The sequence below is a fragment of the Crotalus tigris genome, unplaced genomic scaffold (genome assembly GCF_016545835.1).
Source record: "Crotalus tigris isolate CLP2741 ecotype Arizona unplaced genomic scaffold, ASM1654583v1 scf7180000019021.11574027:1482141, whole genome shotgun sequence".
NCBI classification, from domain to species: Eukaryota; Metazoa; Chordata; class Lepidosauria; order Squamata; family Viperidae; genus Crotalus; species Crotalus tigris.
This window is the reverse complement of record NW_024097333.1, coordinates 252,639-272,564: the sequence shown is the minus strand read 5'-3', so window position 1 is coordinate 272,564 and position 19,926 is coordinate 252,639. Positions and strand designations below refer to the sequence as shown.

The 19,926-nt window shown below is 45.9% G+C and overlaps 1 protein-coding gene across 4 annotated transcripts; it reads right to left on the bottom strand.

Moving 5' to 3' along the window:
- Window positions 1-2,657: 2,657 nt before the first annotated feature.
- On the bottom strand, window positions 2,658-19,851 carry POLR3C (RNA polymerase III subunit C). 4 transcript variants are annotated; one of them, XM_039358434.1, is made up of 15 exons: window positions 19,712-19,851; window positions 18,137-18,430; window positions 16,890-17,145; window positions 14,568-14,753; window positions 14,269-14,357; window positions 13,394-13,498; window positions 11,488-11,580; window positions 10,429-10,509; window positions 10,194-10,299; window positions 9,598-9,658; window positions 7,668-7,818; window positions 5,808-5,909; window positions 5,672-5,721; window positions 4,569-4,718; window positions 2,658-2,836 (listed from the first exon to the last, which is right to left on the bottom strand). In XM_039358434.1, the coding sequence occupies exons 2-15, from the start codon at window positions 18,281-18,283 to the stop codon at window positions 2,758-2,760; spliced, it is 1,656 nt and encodes a 551-aa protein (XP_039214368.1). In that variant the 5' UTR covers window positions 18,284-18,430; window positions 19,712-19,851; the 3' UTR covers window positions 2,658-2,757. The 4 variants fall into 4 exon arrangements, 3 of the variants coding, with proteins under 3 accessions (XP_039214368.1, XP_039214367.1, XP_039214369.1); XM_039358433.1 differs by having other exon boundaries at window positions 19,648-19,797; XM_039358435.1 differs by having other exon boundaries at window positions 10,248-10,299; window positions 19,648-19,795.
- Window positions 19,852-19,926: the final 75 nt, after the last annotated feature.

Below are 19,926 nucleotides of genomic sequence, written 5' to 3'. Positions count from 1 at the left end.
ACATTGTAACTGCGAAAACCATGGCCTTGACTATACATACTTTTGTTGACAGGGTTGGACTAGATGAGCTTTAAGGTGCACTGCAAGCTTGTTATTTATTCTATGTTCTGTGACGGACGATACATTTGTGCTTTGTTCTCTCCCTTGATTGGCATATTGCTTTCTGCATTTTGCCAGTAACAGGTACTTCTTGACATACCAGAGTCCATTTAGTGACCGTTCGAAGTTACAACAGCACTGTGGAAAAAAAAGGACTTATGACCAATTTTCACACTTACGACCGGTGCAGCATCCCCCTGGTCACGTGACGCTCAGCAACTGGCTCATATTTATGACAACTGTAGTGTCCCCAGGTCACGTGATCCCCTTTTGTGACCTTGACAAGCAAAGTCAATGGGGAAGCCGGATTCACTTAACAACCATGCTACTAACGTAACGCAGGGATTCACGAGAAAGGTCGTAAACTGAGGCAAAGTAGACTTAACTGTCTCACTTAGCAGAAGACATTTTGGGCTCAGTTGTGGTCCAAAGTAGAGGACTCCCTGTATACTAATTTCATTCCTATATACTTCTAACCACATTTAAGCCTTCTTCAAGCAGAGATGAACGCATATGTGTGTTTTGGGGCAACCAAACCCCTTGCAGCTGTCTTCTACTGGGTTTGGAGCTTCTCAGACAAGCCTAAGCCCGGATCCCCTGGGGCAGGGGTGGGGGAACCATAGTCCCTTTAGGACAGTGGTTCTCCACCTGTGGGTCGGGACCCCATTTGGAGTCGAACGACCATTTCACGGGGATCGCCCAACAACGCAGTCCGCCATTTTTTCCCCCCTTTTCCTTAGCTGTGCTCCTCCCTTTTATTCTATTGGCTTTTGAAAGCCAATAGAATAGACTCTCTTGAATAGAGTCTAATTCTATTGGCTTTCAAAAGCCAATAGGAATTGTCCAGGCTGTCTCTGCCTGCTGAGCCCGCCAAAAGTCCCATTCTGCAAACGGTGCTGCACCAGTTGAGTAGTCCTTGACTTACGACCGGTTGAGTAGTCCTCGACTTACGACTGGTTGGGGGTCGCGGCATTAAAAAGGTTGAGAACCACTGCTTTAGGACTTGCGGACTTCAACTCCCAGAATTCAGACGGATCTTGACAAGCTTGAACTCAGCTGGGCCCTGACTATCAAAATGAAATTCAATGTAGATAAAAAGTAAGAAAAAAAAACCCCAACTGTACAGGTAGAGGTTAGGTCAAACTTGGCTCAGTGCCAGAAACAGTTGAGAGGGATCTTAGAATCCATGTGAACAATATGAGCCAACCATGTGCGGCAGCAGCCAAAAAGAGCCAATGCAATCTTGTTGTTGTTGTTAATTGCGAAGTTGTGTCCGATCCATCACGACCCCATGGACCACGTTCCTCCAGGCCTTCCTGTCCTCTACCATCTTCTGGAGTCCATTGAAGCTCACGCCTACTGCTTCAGTGATTCCGTCCAGCCACCTCATTCTCCGTCGTCCCATTCTTCTATTGCCCTCCATCTTTCCCAGCATTAGGCTCTTCTCCAGTGAGTCCTTCCTTCTCATTAGGTGGCCAAAGTATTTGAGTTTCAACTTCAGGATCTGGCCTTCTAAAGAGCAGTCGGGGTTGATCTCTTCTAGGACTGACCGGTTTGAGCGCCTTGCAGTCCAGGGGACTCGTAGGAGTCTTCTCCAGCACCAGAGTTCAAAGGCCTCCATTCTTTGGCGCTCAGCCTTTCTTAGGGTCCAATTTTCACAGCCATACATTGCAACTGGGAAAACCATGGCCTGGACTATACGTACTTTTGTTGGCAATCTTGTAATGCAATCTTAGGCTGCATTAATAGAGGCGTAGAATCAAGATCATGTGAAGTATTAGTACCGTTTTTCCAAGCCTTAGTAAGGCCACACCTGGAGCACCAGTTTTGGTCATCACAATACAAAAAAGATGCTGAGACTTTGGAAAAAGTGCAGAGAAGAGCAACTCAGATGATTAAAGGCCTAGAGGGTAAAACATATGAAGAACGGTTGCAGGAATTAAATATGTCTAGTCTGGTGATAAGAAGGACCAAGGTGACATGATGGAATTAGAATTAGAATAGAGCTGGAAGGGACCTTGGAGGTCTTCTAGTCCAGCCCCCTGCTCAAGCAGGAGAACGTATATCGTCTCCAGTATTTGGGGGGCTGCCACAGAGAAGAAGGGGGGCCCCACCTATTCTCTAAAGCACCCGAAGGCAAGACAAGAAGCAACGGATGGAAACTAACCAAGGAGAGAAGCAACCTGGAACTCGGGAGGAATTTCCTACTGGTGAGAACAATTAATCAGGGGAATGATTAATTGTTTCAGAAGTTGTGGATGTCCCATCACTGGAGACTTTCAAGGAGAGACAGGACACAAAATGGTAGAGACTCTCCTGTTCATAGAGGGAACTGGACTACAATTGTAAATGTGAGCCACTGCCAAGCACCCAAATTGTGATCACGTGACCCCAGGGGTGGCGCAACGGTTGTAAGTGCAAGTACAGGTTGTAAATCACTTTTTCCGTTGTAACAGTCGAACAGTCATTAAACGATCAGATGTAAAACGAAGACTACCTTTATACTCTCTTTCCACACATTTTCCTGCATCAAAAAATTACCACCACACGATGGCAAGTTTTTTTTTTTTTTAAAAAATCTTTATATGAAAACAAAACAAATCAGACTTTAAAAACTAGAAGACCAAGACAGGATTTTTTCAAGCTCCAGCTGACGGGTCAGTGTCTGATGGTGCTGTTGATGTATGATTCCAAAATAAAGATGGTTTCATCCACTTGATTTTCACTGGCATCGATCCTTGAATAAAAAAAAAAGAAAATGCAAATAATCAAAAGGTTGCACCTTTTAATTGTTTAACTAGTTGGACTGATCAACCGAGCCATAGAGAAAGGCAAGATCTTGATGAAATCTTTTTTTTTAAGGGAAATGCTTTTAAAAATTGCAACGACCAAGCACTAATACAGAAAATGCATTAATCTCTAGAGCAGTGGTTCTCAACCTTTCTAATGCCGTGACCCCATAATACAGTTCCCCATGTTGTGGTGACCCCCAACCACTTATACATCACTGGGTGCCAGGGGCGTGGTCAAAAAGGGGGAAAAAATGGCAGACAGCCTTGTTTGGCGACCCCCGTGAAATGGTCGTTCGACCCCAAATGGGGTCCCGACCCACAGGTTGAGAACCACTGCTCTAGAGGAGAAAGTTCTTGGAGTGATTCACGAACAGTGATGCCTACAGTTAGAAGCGGGCACAGCAGCGCCTGCATTTTCTGCGCCGCATGAGGAAAGCACATCTTCCTTCCCCTGTCCTGACCACTTTCTACAGGGGGACGATCGAGAGCATCCTGTCCTACAGCATCACAGTCTGGTTTGGAAGCATCCCTGCTTCAGACAGGAAGGCGGTGCTGAGGGTGGTGAGGACAGCTGAAAAGATCATTGGCAGTTCCCTCGTTCCCATCCAGGACATGGCACAGAAGCGCTGCTTGAGCAGGGTCCGTAAGATTATCTGGGACACCACACATCCTCTTCACGACCTGTTTTCCTTGTTCCCTTCTGGGAGGAGGGGGGCTTCGTGGTATCCGTAGCAGAACATCCAGATTCAGCCAGAGTTTCATTCCATACAGCATTCGCCTTGCGAACTCTCAAGCTTCCTCCTTCCGTTATATATTCAAGATGGACAGTGTTTAATATTTATTTGCTACGTATATGTAGGGGTGTGGGTCTATACATATGTTGTGCATAGAATGTATTAGGTGTGTGTCATGTATGTGTTTCACTTTGAGAGCGGGCAACTAAATTTCAGTTTTGATGTGTGCCGTTGTGCCCACAGTATAAAAATGACAATAAAGGTTATCTTATCTTAGACATAAAAGATTATTTAAGATTATCTAACCCTCCCGTGGTTAAGGACCAAAAGTTTGGCTTTTCTAAAAATCTGTTAATTGATCTAGATTGTTTGGTGGCATCAGTTTTAGACGTGATCTCTCTTGCCTCATCACCTGGATGTCATGGTTCCAACTAATGAAACACTTTCAAAGAACTTCCAGACATTGTTTATCCTAAAAAGTCTTTAATCGTGAAACACATTGTCGGCACAGGATGGTGGATGCCAAGATCTGAATTCCCCTCCCCCTGAGCACATAATATTCCAGCATATTCCCCTCCTGTAATTTGCAGTCATAAATCACATTCTCCAATTAGTTTGAAGGGCAAAGGTTTCTTATCTTAACAATCTCCACACACACATTCTTTCTCCTCCCCTCCCAGCATCATCTAATTTAATTCTAAAAATACCACACAGCTTATACAGAGAGTGGCTACCTCTTCGTATTTTGTCAAAGCAAGAACATCCAATGTTAGCAGCATTGACACTGGACACAGTTAGGATTCAGAGGTGACCACGTCCTTTTGAAACAATGCAAGAAAGGAAAGGCGACAATCCTTTTAACTGGATTGGGGAACCCCAGGCTGGAGATCCCGTGGGGGAGGCCTTCAGCTGCTCCCCCCCCCAGCACCTGGGCCATACTCACTTGTTGACATTGTGCTTGAGAGTCTCCAGCTGCTGTCGTTCGGGTGCCGTGATCATTTCCTCAATCTCCTGCAGCTGTGCCTCCTCAGCCCCTGTGGCTTGGACCGAGGCAAGGATGGCCTCCACCCGCTGGCTCTTCTCCAGCAGACGCCTGCCAGGAAAGGCAGATGGTCAGACGGTCGGTCTTGTGGCTTCACCTGAGTCACAGAGACTGCGAGGCCAAAGGCAGGGGACCTCAGAGATACAAGGCAGGGCATCCCGTGAGCGCCCCACAGCTCTGCCAGAAGCTTCTTCAGCTCTGACTGGATGGTGGGGAATGGAAGGATTTATACTCCTTGCAGACAGCTGGTAATTTGCATCCTTTTAGAGAGTTGTTGAAGCCACTTGGAGGTTTATCTGTGTCTTCAGGGTCATTTGAGTAGTGCAAAAATGGGAGTGGAACACAGTCCTTTCAGCAATTCCAAGAAGGCTCCCCATCCATTTGCACCACTCAGATGACCCTGAGGATACAGATAAACCTCCAAGTGGCCTCAACGGCTCTCAAAGAAGGCAAATGACCAGTTGTTTGTTTTTCTTTGAAGATGTTTTGCTTCTCATCCAAGAAGTTTCTTCAGGTCTGACCGGATGGTGGGGAATGGGAGGATTTATACTCCTTGCAGACAGCTGGCCATTTGCCTTCTTTTTAGAGGATCGTTGAGGCCACCTGGAGGTTTACCTGTGTCCTCAGGGCCACCTGAGTGGTGCCAATGGGTGTGGAGCCTTCTTGGCTGCAGGATGTTTCCTGCCCTGGGTCCCTCCTCTGTTGAAGACAGGCGCAAGGCTCTTGGGGATGGGTCCGTGTTCTGTGCATCTCCAACTGAAGTGCAAATGGTTTCTGTAGTTTGCAAGGAGTATAAATCCTTCCCCACCACCCAGTCAGAGCTGAAGAAGCTTCTTGGATGAGAAGCGAAACGTCTTCAAAGAAAAACAAGGAAGTCCAGTGGCCTTCTGAAAAGACACCTTCGGGACAACCATGATCCGGAGGACTGAGAATCGCCATGGACACTTAAGGTTTCAAGCATCACTGCACAGAGTTGGGTTCAAAGGGCAGGAGTCTCAACTCACCGGTTCTCCTTGGTCTCGTGAAGTCGCCGTTCTATCAGGTTGGCCACACACTGAGAGGGAGGGAAATAAGAGGTTTCCATGAGTGCAGTCTGATGGCAGGAGAAGTTTTAAAAAAAAGGGAAAGCAGGACACAGACCTTGTAACAGCGCTGGAGCAGCATCCGGGCAGACGCGAGCGTATTGACGGTGTACAAGTAGAATGTCCGGGAAGGTGCGTGATCTGGAGTTTTGGGGATTTCCTGTTTTTGGGGGGAGGAAAGCCAGGTTAAGAGATGGACTTTGCGAAAAGTGGGTACATCTCTATCCTATTCCTGTCTAGAGGGCTGACGTTTCGGTCAAATTCCTGAGGAAATGGTTTCGCTCCCTCTCGGTGCCACCAGATCACCAGGAGGGCTTCTCCTCCACAAAGGAGGAACTTGGACCTCGTGTGTCAAAGGGATTCCTTTCAACTCTGGAATTTGAGGCAGTACAGGATTTCTGAATTACACGGCAAATAAAAACATGGCTGCGTTTGTGTATATATTCTTTAACGAAATGAATGAAACATTTGCAGGCTAATTCTACCGACTGCCAGCAGTTCGATCCTGGCCAGCTCAAGGTTGACTCAGCCTTCCCTCCTTCTGAGGTCGGTAAAATGAGGACCCGGATTGTTGGGGGGGAAATAAGCTGACTCTGTAAACTGCTTGGAGAGAGCTGCAAAGCACCGTAAAGTAATATATATATAAGCCTAAGTGCTATTGCTAGCGCTATGCTGCCCCCTAAAAGCTGCCCCAATAAAAGCAGCATCATTTTTGGCTTCCACATAGAATTGAACCTTTGAAAGAAGAAGACAGGCAGCAAACTGCTATAATTGGTTTTAGCTTGGATTCCCAAATTTTGTCCAAAAGATTTGGAAAGAGAATAAGCTTTGTGGATTCCATTAGGAGAGAGCGCATCATGCTTGATTGATTGTAGTGGCATTCAACATTACTTTCCAGAATAGAATAGAATAGAATAGAATAGAATAGAATAGAATAGAATAGAATAGAATAGAATAGAGTAGAGTAGAGTAGAATAGAGTAGAGTAGAATAAATAGAATATGAATAGAGAATAGAATAAAATAGAAATAGAATAGAAATAGAATAGAAATAGAATAAGAATAATAATAGAAATAAAAATTACAATAGAATAGAATAGAGTAGAGTAGAGTAGAATAGAGTAGAGTAAATAGAATATGAATAGAGAATAGAATAAAATAGAAATAGAATAGAAATAGAATAGAAATAGAATAAGAATAATAATAGAAATAAAAATTACAATAGAATAGAATAGAATATGAATAGAGAATAGAATAAAATAGAAATAGAAATGAAATGGAATAGAAATAGAATAAGAATAGAAATAATAGAATAGAATAGAATAGTATAGAATAGAATAGTAGAAATGAAATGGAATAGAAATAGAAACAATAGAATAAGAATAGAAATAGAAATTAGAATAGAATAGAATAGTAGAATAGAATATGAATAGAGAATAGAATAAAATAGAAATAGAATATAAATATAAATAAGAATAGAATAGAATAGAATAGTAGAAATGAAATGGAATAGAAATAGAAACAATAGAAATAGAATAAGAATAGAAATAGAAATTAGAGTAGAGTAGAATAGAATATGAATAGAGAATAGAATAGAGTAAAATAGAAATAGAAATGGAATAGGAATAGAAATGAATAGAATAGGAATAGAAATAGAACAGAATAGAAGCTGGAAGGGACCTTGGAGGTCTTCTAGTCCAGCCCCCTGCTATGTGGGAATCCAGGGCAGCAGGTTGCTCTCTCTTTCATGACGAGGGGAACTGACCTTCACTCAAGAATCCCTTGGCCAACCTGCAGCTCCAGAAGGCTTGCGAGGCATCTCATCACTGCCTCACCAGGTCTGCTAGAGTCCCCTCAATTCCCAGGCAAAGCCACTCGCAGCTCAGCCTTCAGGCCGGGCCAAAGAAGGAGAGCCGGTACCTGCAGAGCGACGATATTGGCCGACAACATTTTGTACATCATTTCTTTGGCTTCCTTGCCCGGGATCATGGCAAAGTCCTCGATCTGCTTCTGTTCCAGGTGCCTCTTTCTTAATAGAAGGCGGAAAATGCGGGCACAGCGGGACCCGAATCTGTGTCCGGGAGGAAAAATGAAGAAGAGGCTGTTCTGAGCAGGGCGGCGAAAAATGAATGAGCATTAATTAAGGTTTGGTGGAGATGTGCTAAAGCAAAGAGCTACTGGAAAAAGACACGTGCTTGGCTAGAAAAGATGTTGGGAGAACATGTCGATTTTAAACCTGAACTTTTTTTTTTTATTCGGCACAATGCCAGAAAAGACTGATAAACGAAGTATATATTTGACTTGGCATGTTACAACAGCGGCAAGAATTATATCTGCGCAGTACTGGAAAAATGAAGAAATACCATCAGATGAAGAAATAATTTAAAAAAAAACATTAGAATGCGCGGAGACGGACAGACTGACTCGGAGGCTGAAAGAAAAAGAAGAAACGAAATATTATCAAACCAGGGATTTATTTTATCGATGGCTAGAGGAAAGAATAAAGGATTGGGAACTAACTATGTATTAGCGAATGTAAACTCAGACAGCTTGTTGAATAAATACTATTGAATGTATGGGGGAAAAAAATCAATTTTTTTTTTTAAAAAATAAAAATTAATGAACACATTTTCTCCTACACCGAAATATGAAAACTTTCATGTAAGCTGGAAAACAGGTATGGTTCTCTTTCTCTCCCCGTCTCTCTCACACACACATACATACCCCCACACTCCCTTGCATCTTTCCCTCTTGCCGATCACATCCACCTGACCCACTAGAGTGGGGAAGCAAAGAATGTTGTGGGTCCCGTTCTCTAAGGCGGTACACCTGGTGGGACGCAGGAGAAGGGCCTTCCCTGTGGTGGCTCCCTCCCTCTGGAACATCATCCCTCCAGAAATTAGACTGGCCCCCACTCTGGCACTCTTTCGGAAAGCTCTGAACACGTGATTTTGCCACCCAGAGTGGGATGGATCCCATTAAAGGGCTGATATGAGTGTGTGTTGTTGCCGAGGGGTGGGGGTGGGGTTATTATTTTATTATTATTATTATTGCATTATTTTTATTTCTTCTCCATTGTGTTCTGATTATCTGTAAGCTGCCTAGAGTTGCTATGAGTGAGGAGGCAGCTATATAAATTATCTAAAACAAACAAAACAATCAAACAAACCCTAATAATAATAATAATAATAAAAAAGTTGGAAGGGACCTTGGAGGTCATCGAGTCCAACCCGCTGCTCAGGCAGGAAACCTTACACTATTTCGGACAAATGGCTGTCGAGTCTCTTCTTAAAAACCTCCAGTGTTGGAGCAGTCACTGTTTCTGGAGGCAAGGAGTTCCTCTGGTTAATTATTAAGCCAATTCACCAAAAAGCTACATGACTAACCCACTGCTGTAGCCGCTGGCTAGGATGCAAACACACCCCAGTATTTTGAAAGGTGTGGTGGGAGAGGAAATATTAGGCAAACTGTTTTTCTCCCCCAAAAATATAGCTTTACAGGTTACAGTGAGGGGAAAAAAAATATTTGATCCCCTGCTGATTTTGTACGTTTGCCCATAGACAAAGAAATAACCGGTCTATAATTTTAATGCTAGGTTTATTTTAACAGGGAGAGACAGAATAACAACAACAAAATCCAGAATAAATGTTATAAACATCACTGCTTGGATGATCTGAAATCGATCGAAGAGGAATCTTTGGAGCCAAAAGGAAAGTGAGAGGACACGAGAAACAGACTCCCTGGATATTAGGGAAAAAAGGCTATCCCAAGGAAATTGGGAAGTGAAACAAGTAACACAAAAAGCATGAAGAATCTTCTGGTGTGGAAAGATCAGCATAAACCACTTTACCTTTCCTGCACAATGGATTCCAGCGTTGCGGTGGCGAGAGAGGCCAGGCCCTTGTGAAGATCTGTTTGGCAGAATGTTAGGGAAAAGATGCCACAAGGCTGAAATCTCTCCCCCCCCCCCCCAGGTGCTGCTGACGCAAGTGACGTCAGCTGGCCATGCTTCCATCTACAGTAGTGGCCAAAATTGTGGAAACCTTTTGGGAAAAGTGTATTTTTGAGGTTTGATGGCTAATAACACCACTTTTTTTGCTGATGCGGCCCTGGCCCTTTGCGATAAATAAGTGGGTTTTGGGTTGCAGTTTGGGCACTCAAAGTCTCTAAAAGGTTCGCCATCACTGATCTAACTTTTCACAAGGCTCAGCTGGGCGTCCATTCTCACCCCCCTTCTTCCTTACAGTCCTCCTCCCCACCCCAACCATGACATCAGATGTGTTTGTCGTACTGGTCAGAGAAATGCACGCCTTCCTCCCATGCTGAGTGTCACCAGCAGTGCCAAGCGTGCTCTTGGCAGAAGCAAATGGCCGGGGGGGGGGGTCTTTCTTTGCTGGATGACCGAGTGGGGCAGTTGACACCTGCCTCCTTGCCTTGTTAACCCACATGGCTTTCTTCTGATTCCGGCTCTCGTGACAGCGGAAGGCCCCCGAAGGATACTGATCACGTACATCCCTCCACCGCTCTCCCCCGATTTCCCAACAAACTCAAGCTGTGGAGAGAATAAAAGACTTGGATGAAAAAAGCCTCAGGTCTGGGAAAAAAGGGAAATCAAAAAAGGACGCGCAACATTGCTGAAGGATTTTTTTTCTGTTCGTAAGGCAGAAAATTGTTTTCTTACCGGGTCATCTGCTAGTAAAGTTAGGTACTGATCAAGAATCTGCTTGGATATGTTGTAACCGGCCGGAAGTAACCGGAATATCTTTTAAAAAAGAAAATATATATATGGTGTCAACGCTGCAAATATTACATATTCTTGCTTTTGACAATATGCAGACTTGTCTGGTAATTATGGAGTTAATACAGAGCAGAAGGGGGGGTGGGGGTAAAGCCTGGGAAAGAAAGAGGAAGGAAACCTTTGACCTTCACACTAATTGGATAATGTGAGATATGAGGGCTAATTTAGGGAGGGAACATGCTGATAATTTAACTGCTCAGAGGAAGAGAACTTAGATCCTAGCATCCCTCCCTTGTGCCTGTGCCGACATTTTGTAACAATAAAAGACTTTTAGGAAAATCAATGCCCGGAAGTTCTTTGGAGTGTTTCATTAGCCGGAACCACAACACATGGGTTGTACATTTCGTGACTACTGAAGAGATATTTTAAAACAGGGGTCTTAAAACTTGGCCCTTTTATGACTTGTGGACTTCAACTCCCAGAACTCCTCAGCCAGCGTGCTGGGAGTTGATGTCCACAAGTCATCAAAGGGCCAAGTTTGAAGACCCCTGTTTTAAAACACTGCTATATACAGACTTACAACAGTTCATTTAGTCACCATTCAGAGTTACAACACCACTGAAAAAAGTGGCATGACCGCTTTTCATACTTACGACCATTGCAGCATCTTAATTAAACTTCAGACAGTCGGCAACTGACTCACATTTATGACAAGTTGCAGTGCCAGCAACGGTCGTTAAGTGTGAAAAATGCTCATAAGCCCCTTTTTTCAGTGTCGTTGTAACTTCAAACGGTCACTAAATGAACAGTTGCAAGTCGACGACTACTTTAGCACTCCTTTTTGGCCAGGAATCTGCACCTCCAATGTGAGCAAGACCTGCAGCAGTCTGGTCACTGAGGACTAGTGGCATGGCTTTTAATCTCCTGGCCTTTTGCCTGAACCCTGCCTCCTTTGGCCATAAAAATGAAACCCATGACTTAAAAGTTCAAAGGGTGACTCACCTCATTGGAAGAGAGCGGCTGAGTGTAGGGAGCGTTAGAAGAGGTTGTGACTTCACTCATTCGCAACATGGTCCGCACAATTTCGCTACTGGTCTGTGGAGGCAGAAGAAAAGTTAGGAGGTGTACCAGAGGCCCTTCTTCTGTCAATCAGTCAAAATACAGCTGGAAGGGACCTTAGAAGTCTTCTAGTCCAGCCCCCTGCTCAAGCAGGAGACTCTGTGCCAGTGATGGCGAACCTTTTAGAGACCGAGTGCCCAAACTCAACCCAAACCCCACTTATTTATCGCAAAATGCCAGGTCTGCATCAGCATTGTGGTGCCCTAAGGGGGGGGCAGGCGGCGTGGCCCACTGGGTGGGCATGGCTGCAGTGGTCACGGCAGACTGGGTGAGCATGGCCGGGGTCAGGGCAGCAGGGGCCAGTCCCTTGCCATCTCTGGGGCATCCCCGGGGGGGCCAATGCTGCTTGCTCGCTCACTTCCTGCCCCGTCACTTCCAAACGCCATGTGCTGGCTACTCTGGCGAACTCTGGTGGGGCAACGGTGCGCGTGCCCACAGAGAGGGCTCTGAGTGCCGCCTCTGGCACGTGTGCCATAGATTCGCCACCACTGCCCTATGCCATTTCAGACAAGTGACTGTCCAGTCTTTTCTTAAAAAGCTCCAGTGATGAAGCACCCACAACTTCTGGAGGCCAGCTGTTCCACTGGTTAATTGTTCTCACTGTTAGGAAATTTCTCCTTCATTCCAGATTGCTTCTCTCCTTGATTAGTTTCCATCCGTTGTTTCTTGTCTTGCCTCCTGGTGCTTTGCAAAATAAGTTGACCCCCCCCCCTTCTTTGTGATGTTCCTGTTGAAATAGTTACTGGGTTTGTGTATTGTTATCTAAAGAAAAAGACTTTGACCCAATTTGGGGTAATTTACCCAGGTTTCAGAAGCACTGGGTTAATAGCACCAGGCTAGATCACTTCTTTCCTTGATTAGTTTCTATCTGTAGTTTCTTGTCTTGCCTTCGGGTGCTTTGGAAAATAAATTGACCCCCTCCTCTTTGGGGCAGCCCCTCAAATACTGGACAACTGCTATCGTGTCCCCCCTGGTCCTTCTTTTCTTTAAACTGGACATACCCAATTCCTGCAACTGTTCTTCAGGCCTTTAATCAACGTTCTTGCTCTTCTGTGCACGTTTTCCAGAGTCTCAAGGTCTTTATTTAGAATGTGTTGACCAAAACTGGATGCTGTATTCCAGGTGTGGCCTTTCTAAGGCTTTATAAAGCGGTACTAACATTTCACGTGCTTTTGATTCTGTGCCTCTGTTTGAGTTTGACCTGATTGTATCTGGCAGGTCTAACTGGTTCTCCTCGGTTTCCTCGTCAGGGAAAAAGCTGGAGCTTTCCTTGTAAGACAAGCCAGCCATTAGGCCAGGGGTTCTCAAACTTTTTAATGCCGCGATCCCCAACCGGTCGTAAGTCGAGGACTACTCAACCGTCGTAAGTCAAGGACTACTCAACGGGTGCAGCACTGTTTGCAGAATGGGACTTTTGGCGGGCTCAGCAGGGCAGAGACAGCCTGGACAATTCCTATTGGCTTTTGAAAGACTCTATTCAAGAGAGTCTATTCTATTGGCTTTCAAAAGCCAAGAGAATAAAAGGGAGTAGCACAGCTAAGGAAAAGGGGGGAAAAATGGCGGACTGCGTTGTTTGGTGACCCCCGTGAAATGGTCATTCGAACCCAAATGGGGTCCTGACCCACAGGTTGAGAACCACTGCATTAGGCAGACAATCGTGGAATGTCCAAGAAAAGCAGTCAGACTTCGGTACCAATGATCAGGAGGGAGGGAGTCCATGTTGTGAGTTGGATAGCCATATATGTTGATTTAAAAGGTAATAAAATAATTTGAGGAAGGTTCTGCTCACCTGGTCCATCCTGTTGGCCACTGCACTGACAATTGCTTGATCCCGGAAGTGCTGGTGGAAACGGTCTATATTGACTTGCCAGTAGATGCCACTGTCTGCAAGAGGCTGAAATGGGGATTGACAAGCAGAATCTCTTAGGAAGTTTATCCTGTTATCCCCCCAGTCCAAACACTTTGATGCTGTCAGAATCCAACTATATTTCATTTCTAGTTATCGACTATGGAAAACCCCATTTCTGCCCTCTCTGGATTCTGTCATACTACGAAGGGGAAGGGAGATGAGCAAAGGGGCTTTATGGCTCTCACTTCCTTCGTTAAAACTTCCAAAGGGACTGAATGTGGATCTCACCAAGAGGACTGACCGTAACAATATGGCCATCGCCTTTCATCTACTACTCTCTGAAGTCTCCCTTCTGCCGGCCGTGAGGAAAAGGGAGTGGAAATGTAACATTTGGGATTGTCGCTGGAAGGACGGTGGGGTGGGGGCTGCTTGGGAACACTTAAAACCTTGAATGGTAGGGGTTGGCCCCTCAGATCCTGTCTAGAATGCCTGCAACCATCTTCTCTTAATAAAGGATGCCTGTTGGAAGAGATATTCCAAGAGTTCTGTCTTCTTAAGATGTAAAGTGGGGTGGGTCCTTACAGATGCAAACTCTTCAATTTGCCAATTTGCATATACGGGCAGTCCTTGACTTATAGCCACAACGGAAGCCAACGTTTATGTGGCTAAGAGAGACCTTTGATAAGCTTTATAGGACGGTTCCCTCTCCCATCTCCCACTAGGGTCTGATCTGCCCAGCTCCTGTTCTGGCCTCTGCATTCTACGCCCAGTTTTTCTCTCATCTTCAGTTGTCCTGGAAGTGGCGGGCATGCTACCTCTTCGCTCTCTGGGTCTTGTCTTGATCGCTTTCCTCCTCTGTCACCGTCCTCCTTGGCGTTGTCGGAATGCTTCCGCTTTCCCCTTCCTGTTGGCCGAAAGAGGAAAATGTTATTTCTTGCAGCAGCAAACATCTGTCCTCTTTCCCTCCCCCAGGGATACGGTAGGCTTGATCTGCATCTGTTTCTCTCGGTGAAATTCCTACAAGCAGTTTTGACGGCTAAAATAAAGTCGTTGTCTTTACTGCGGAAAAAAACAGGAACTGAGGACCTGCTATTTAAACTACTTAGCTCCTCACCTGTGAGGTTCAGCTTTGGCACAGCGTACATATCCTTCTCATTAAAGGCCAATGTAGGAGTGGGAGGAGGCTGTGTTTCGGCAGACTCCGAACTTTCGGACGGCGAAGGGCATCTCTGAACAAAATGTGTATCTGCCAGGCAGGTAAAGGTGGCGGAGACTTCGCTGTAATCCATTGTCTTACCATCTGTGGACAAAGACATCAGAAATCTTTCACAGTGGCCTTTGCAAGCAACATTTTCCCCAACAGAGAAACCCACTGGATGCCCTTGCTCTCACAGCTGCCAATTCTGCTGCTGCTTCATTTGGATCTACGACAGTGGTTCTCCACCTGTGGGTCGGGACCCCATTTGGGGTCGAACGACCATTTCACGGGGGTTGCCAAACAATGCAGTCCGCCATTTTTTCCCCCCTTTTCCTTAGCTGTGCTACTCCCTTTTAGTCTATTGGCTTTTGAAAGCCAATAGAATAGGCTCTCTTGAATAGAGTCTAATTCTATTGGCTTTCAAAAGCCAATAGGAATTGTCCAGGCTGTCTCTGCCTTGCTGAGCCTGCCAAAAGTCCCCTTCTGCAAACGGTGCTGCACCAGTTGAGTAGTCCTCGACTTACGACCAGTTGAGTAGTCCTCGACTTACGACCGGTTGGGGGGGGCGCGGCATTAAAAAGGTTGAGAACCACTGGTCTACGACAATTCGCCGCAGCCAACTTGCTACGCCCAACTTGCTGTGTGACAACTCGCCGTAAGGACAGGAGTGGCACGAATGTCAAAGAAATGGCAGAACAGAATCATTAAAGAAAGGATGCAAAAAGGAGGGACAGAATGAAAGGTGAATGGCAAAAATTATTATTTTTTTAAATTTTATTTTAAATGATTGAATAGAATCGTTAAACTGTCAAGCAGCGAGTTGGCCCGGGGCCACATTGTTCCATTCCGGCTTCGCTCTGCCTTTTGCCAGCCTGGCACCGCAACGGTGGGAGGGGAAAGAGATTGGAATGTGGGTGGTTTGGGAGGGATCGGGATTAAAGCAGAGCCAGGCCTGAGGTGAGGAACACCAATCAAGCACAAGGCCAAGAAAAGGAATGCGACGATGGGAAAGGCACGAACAGAACCCAGGGTCCGCTCCCAAAACAACCTGAGGATTTTCAACTGGACAGTGACCGATTACAGAGGGGGCGGCCATGGGGAAAAGGAAAGTTAATTGGACAGTCACTTGTCACAGAGACTGGACAGTCACTTGTCTGAAATGGTGTAGGGCAGTGGAGGCGAACCTACGGCACGCGTGCCAAAGGCGGCACTCGGAGCCCTCTCTGTGGGCACGGGCACTGTTGCCCCAGCCCCATCTCCCCCCACAGCCCCCTCACCAGCAGCCCCCCCAGAGGAGAGTCGCCCCCGGGCGCAGCCCGCGCGGAGCAACGCAGCCAAGCACATGGCAGCAAGGCAGCAGGGACAGGACTCCACCCTCACACCCCGTCGCACGCAGTTGGTGCTGTGGGGCATGGGTGGAGGGTGTGGCTGCCATGGCACTGGGCTATCTGCTGCAGTAGGTTGTGAAGGCGGTGGGTGGCCCTGTGGGCAGGCGGGGCAGGGCAGAGTGGGGGTGGGCCAGGGGAGCGGAGTGGGTTTTGGGCACTCGGTCTCTAAAAGGTTCGCCATCACTGGTGTAGGGTCTCCTGCTTGAACATGGGGGCTGGACTAGAAGACCTCCAAGGTCCCTTCCAACTCCATTCTCATTAATTGCAGCACTTTGGCGCCTAGCCGACAGATTTTGCCTGCTCTAATCTGTAACTACTTTATTGCCAGTAAAATGTGCTCTTGGGGGGGGGGGGAATGAACCAGGACTCTTTCTTTGCTAATTACAGGCAGTCCTCGAGTTACGACCACAACTGAGCTCAAACGATCTGTTGTTAAGCGAGACATTTGTTAAATGAACTTTGCCCCATTTTACGACCTTCCTTGCCACAGTTGTTAAGGGAATCACTGCAGTTGTTAAGTTAGTCACCCGGTTGTTAAGTGAATCTGACTTCCCCCATTGACTTGACTGATCAGAAGGTCGCAAAAGGGGATCACATAACTCAAGGACACTGCGACCGTCATGATTCAGTTATCAAGCATCTGAATTTTGATCAGGTGGCCATGGGGATGCTGCAACGGTCATTAAGTGTGAAAAACGGTCACAAGTCATTTTGTTCAGTGCCGATGCAACTTTGAACAGTCACTAAATGCACTGTTGTAAGTTGAGGACGACCTGTATATTCTTGGAAAAAGAAATGAGCCAGGAGTCTTTCTGTGCTAATCAGTTTAAGTGGGAGGAATGACACTCGCCTTCCATTGTCTCGGTCAGTCGGTCCGCCACCTTCTTCACCACAGCACTCATGGTCATTTTACCATTGAGTAGCAGCTCTTCCACAATCAGTTCCCCCGTGTCGCTATAGAGAGTTTTGGCTGTATAGATGTACCGGGGATAGCGGAGGATTCGCAGCATTCGGCTGCACTGGGCTTCATACTCCACCAGGCCTCGCTTCTGCTGCTGGAAGGTCACCAAGTTGTGTTGGATGAGGACACAGAGAGCTTTCCGGACCTGCAGAATGGTAGAGCAGAGGAAACTTGATAGATAGATAGATAGATAGATAGATAGATAGATAGATAGATAGATAGATAGATAGATAGATAGACAGACAGACAGAAACAGAGAGAGACAGAAGCAAATATATATAGAAGGTTAATACAACTGCCTAACACGCAAGCTGCCCAGGTTCGAATCCCAGAGGGGTATGACTAGCTGATGAGAGCTAAAGAGCTTGAAATAGCTATACTTGTCTCCCACTAACTCTTTGTCAGCCACAAAAAAATAAAATAAATTGAATTTACAGTGTTCACAGTATGTGACGTCTGCCTGCAAAACATGCTCCTAGATTGGAGCGAAACACAGAACAGACTGATTTATCCTATACTTGGTAGACCAGATGCTCCAGCCAACACACACACACACACACACGTATATATGTGTGTGTATATATATATATATATATATATATATATATATATATATATATATGTGTGTGTGTGTGTGTTGATTGATTGATATAGATATAGACATGTAGATATGTATAGAGATAGATATGTAGATATAGATAGGTAGATATACAGATATATAGAAATGTAGATGATAGATAGATAGATAGATAGATAAATAGATATAGATAGACAGACAGATAGACAGACAAGACACATACACCTCTCCAAATTTGCAGGTCAAATCCATGCCAACAACAGCAAGATTTCCCCTCAGAACTGCAAATACTGTATCTTCATTCCCAAAACCTTACAATAGCCTTAAAATAAAACATATCTAATCTTATACTGAGTGGCTGAGGGAAAAAAATGGCTTGTTGAAATCCATTAATTGATTGCATGGTTCTCTAGTCTAAAACAACTTTTGAAGCATCTTGGACATCCTTAATTCCACTCAGGACTGATGAGTGTGAGTGAGAACATCAGTGGGAACCATGGATGCTTAATCTGAGTTTAGTTTAGGCTAGCCTATTATGCAATTAAAAAAACCAATCTACCTGGTCAAGCGACATGCTTGTGTTTTGGGAAATCATCCATAACGTCTGCCCACCCATGCGGATGAGCTGCATTCCAACCTTTTCCACAATTTCGCCAAAATGTTCACAGAGCAGAAGAGAACAAAGCTTGATTTCAGCCTGGGTCATCTTGCTGGACAATGATATCGGTCTGTATAATTGACTGCAATAAAATGTACGAGCTACCCCAAATCAGTAAACGACTCCGGTGAGGATTTCAGGGTCGAAAATTAGAATTAAGACTCTACCATTCAGTTTAAGTCACCAGCTCTGCATCTGAAAAGAGAAAGGCATTCAGTCAAATTGGTGCAAATATTCAGAAGAATCCAGAGCTAAAACTTCTCCTGATTTTTTTTTTTTCTGGATCTCAGGGATAAAGGAGGAAGTTACCGTTTCAGTACACCCCCATAAAAACCTGTATATGTAGTCCTCAAGTTACGACCACAGTTGCTACGTGAGACATTTGTTAAGTGAGTTTTGCCCCATGTTACGACCTTTCTTGCCACAGTTATTAAGTGAATTACTGCCGTTGTTCAATTAATAACCCAATTGTTAAGTGAATCTGGCTTCCCTCATTGACTCTGCTTCTCAGAATGTCATAAAAAGGGATCCTGACCCCGGGATACTGCAACCGTCATAAATATGAGCCAGTTGCCAAGAGTCTGAATTTTGATCATGTGACCCTGGGGATGCTGCAAGGGTCGTAAGTGTGAGAAACGGTCATAAGTCACTTTTTTCAGGGGCGTCGTAATTTTGAACGGTCCCCAAAATGAACTGCTGTTAAGTCAAGGACTACCCTGTACACTCCTGTGCAAAAGTGTTAGGCAGGGGTGCGAAAATGCTCCCAACTGAAGGCTTTCAGAAAGAGAAATGTTAATAATTAATTTTTTTCCAATTAACAAGATGGTGAATAAATGAAAGCCAATATCACAAAGAGTAATAAGAGAATCTTTTCTCCTCCCTCACCCCAAATGCTACTCAGGGAGGAACCCCCCTGGAGTAGGACGTGGGGGGGGGTCTGCCCTTCCCTGCCCCTCTTCCAGCCCTACAGCGCCTTCCTAACCCTTTACAGGCAGTCCTCGACTTACGTCCACAACTGAGCCCCACATTTCGGTTGCTAAACGAGACCATGGTTAATTTGTGAATTTTGCCCCTCCCCCGTTTGCGACCTTTCTTGTTCAGCGCCGTTACAGTTAACAACTGCAGTTGTTCAGTCTCACGGTCGTTAAGCGAATCTGGCTTTCCCCCATTGACTTTGCTTGTCAGGAGGTCACCAAAGGGGATCACGTGACCCCCGGGGACCCGGCGACCGTCGTAAATAGGCGTCAGTTGCCAAGCCGCCGCATTTTGATCACGTGACCCTGGGGGGGAGAATTGTCGCGACGGTCGTTAAGTGTGAGCAACGATCCTAAAATCCCGTTTTCCAGTGCTGTTGTCACTTCGGTCACCCAACGAAGGGCTGCAAGTCGAGGACTACTACCCCTAGTAGTCACCTTCTCCTCGGTTTTTCCCTCTTCTTGGCCGGAGACCCTCCACGGGCAGGCGAAGAAAACCCACCTTCGTGCCTTGCAAGGGTTCTCCAGCTAGGCCTCAAGCCTGCCCCCTCGGCCACCATGGCAACGGAGCCCGGCCCGGAAGCGCCTCTCGACGGGGTAGCCTATCGCCGGCCTCGAAGTCGACAGGGGGCGGGCCGGAAGCGAGCGGCGCGGAAGTGGGCGCGGGAAGTCGAGCGCGCCCCCGGCTTGGCCCGCTGGCCGCTCTAGGCTCGCCGC

Excerpts from the sequence above, each read along its gene's own strand:
- POLR3C (XM_039358434.1), bottom strand. The coding sequence starts at position 18,283 with ATGACCCAGGCTGAAATCAAGCTTTGTTCTCTTCTGCTCTGTGAACAT. Across the intron at positions 14,358-14,567 it reads GCCAAAGCTGAACCTCACAG|GAAGGGGAAAGCGGAAGCAT; the intron begins GTGAGGAGCTAA and ends TTCGGCCAACAG. Across the intron at positions 7,819-9,597 it reads GAATCCATTGTGCAGGAAAG|ATTCGGGTCCCGCTGTGCCC; the intron begins GTAAAGTGGTTT and ends TCCCGGACACAG.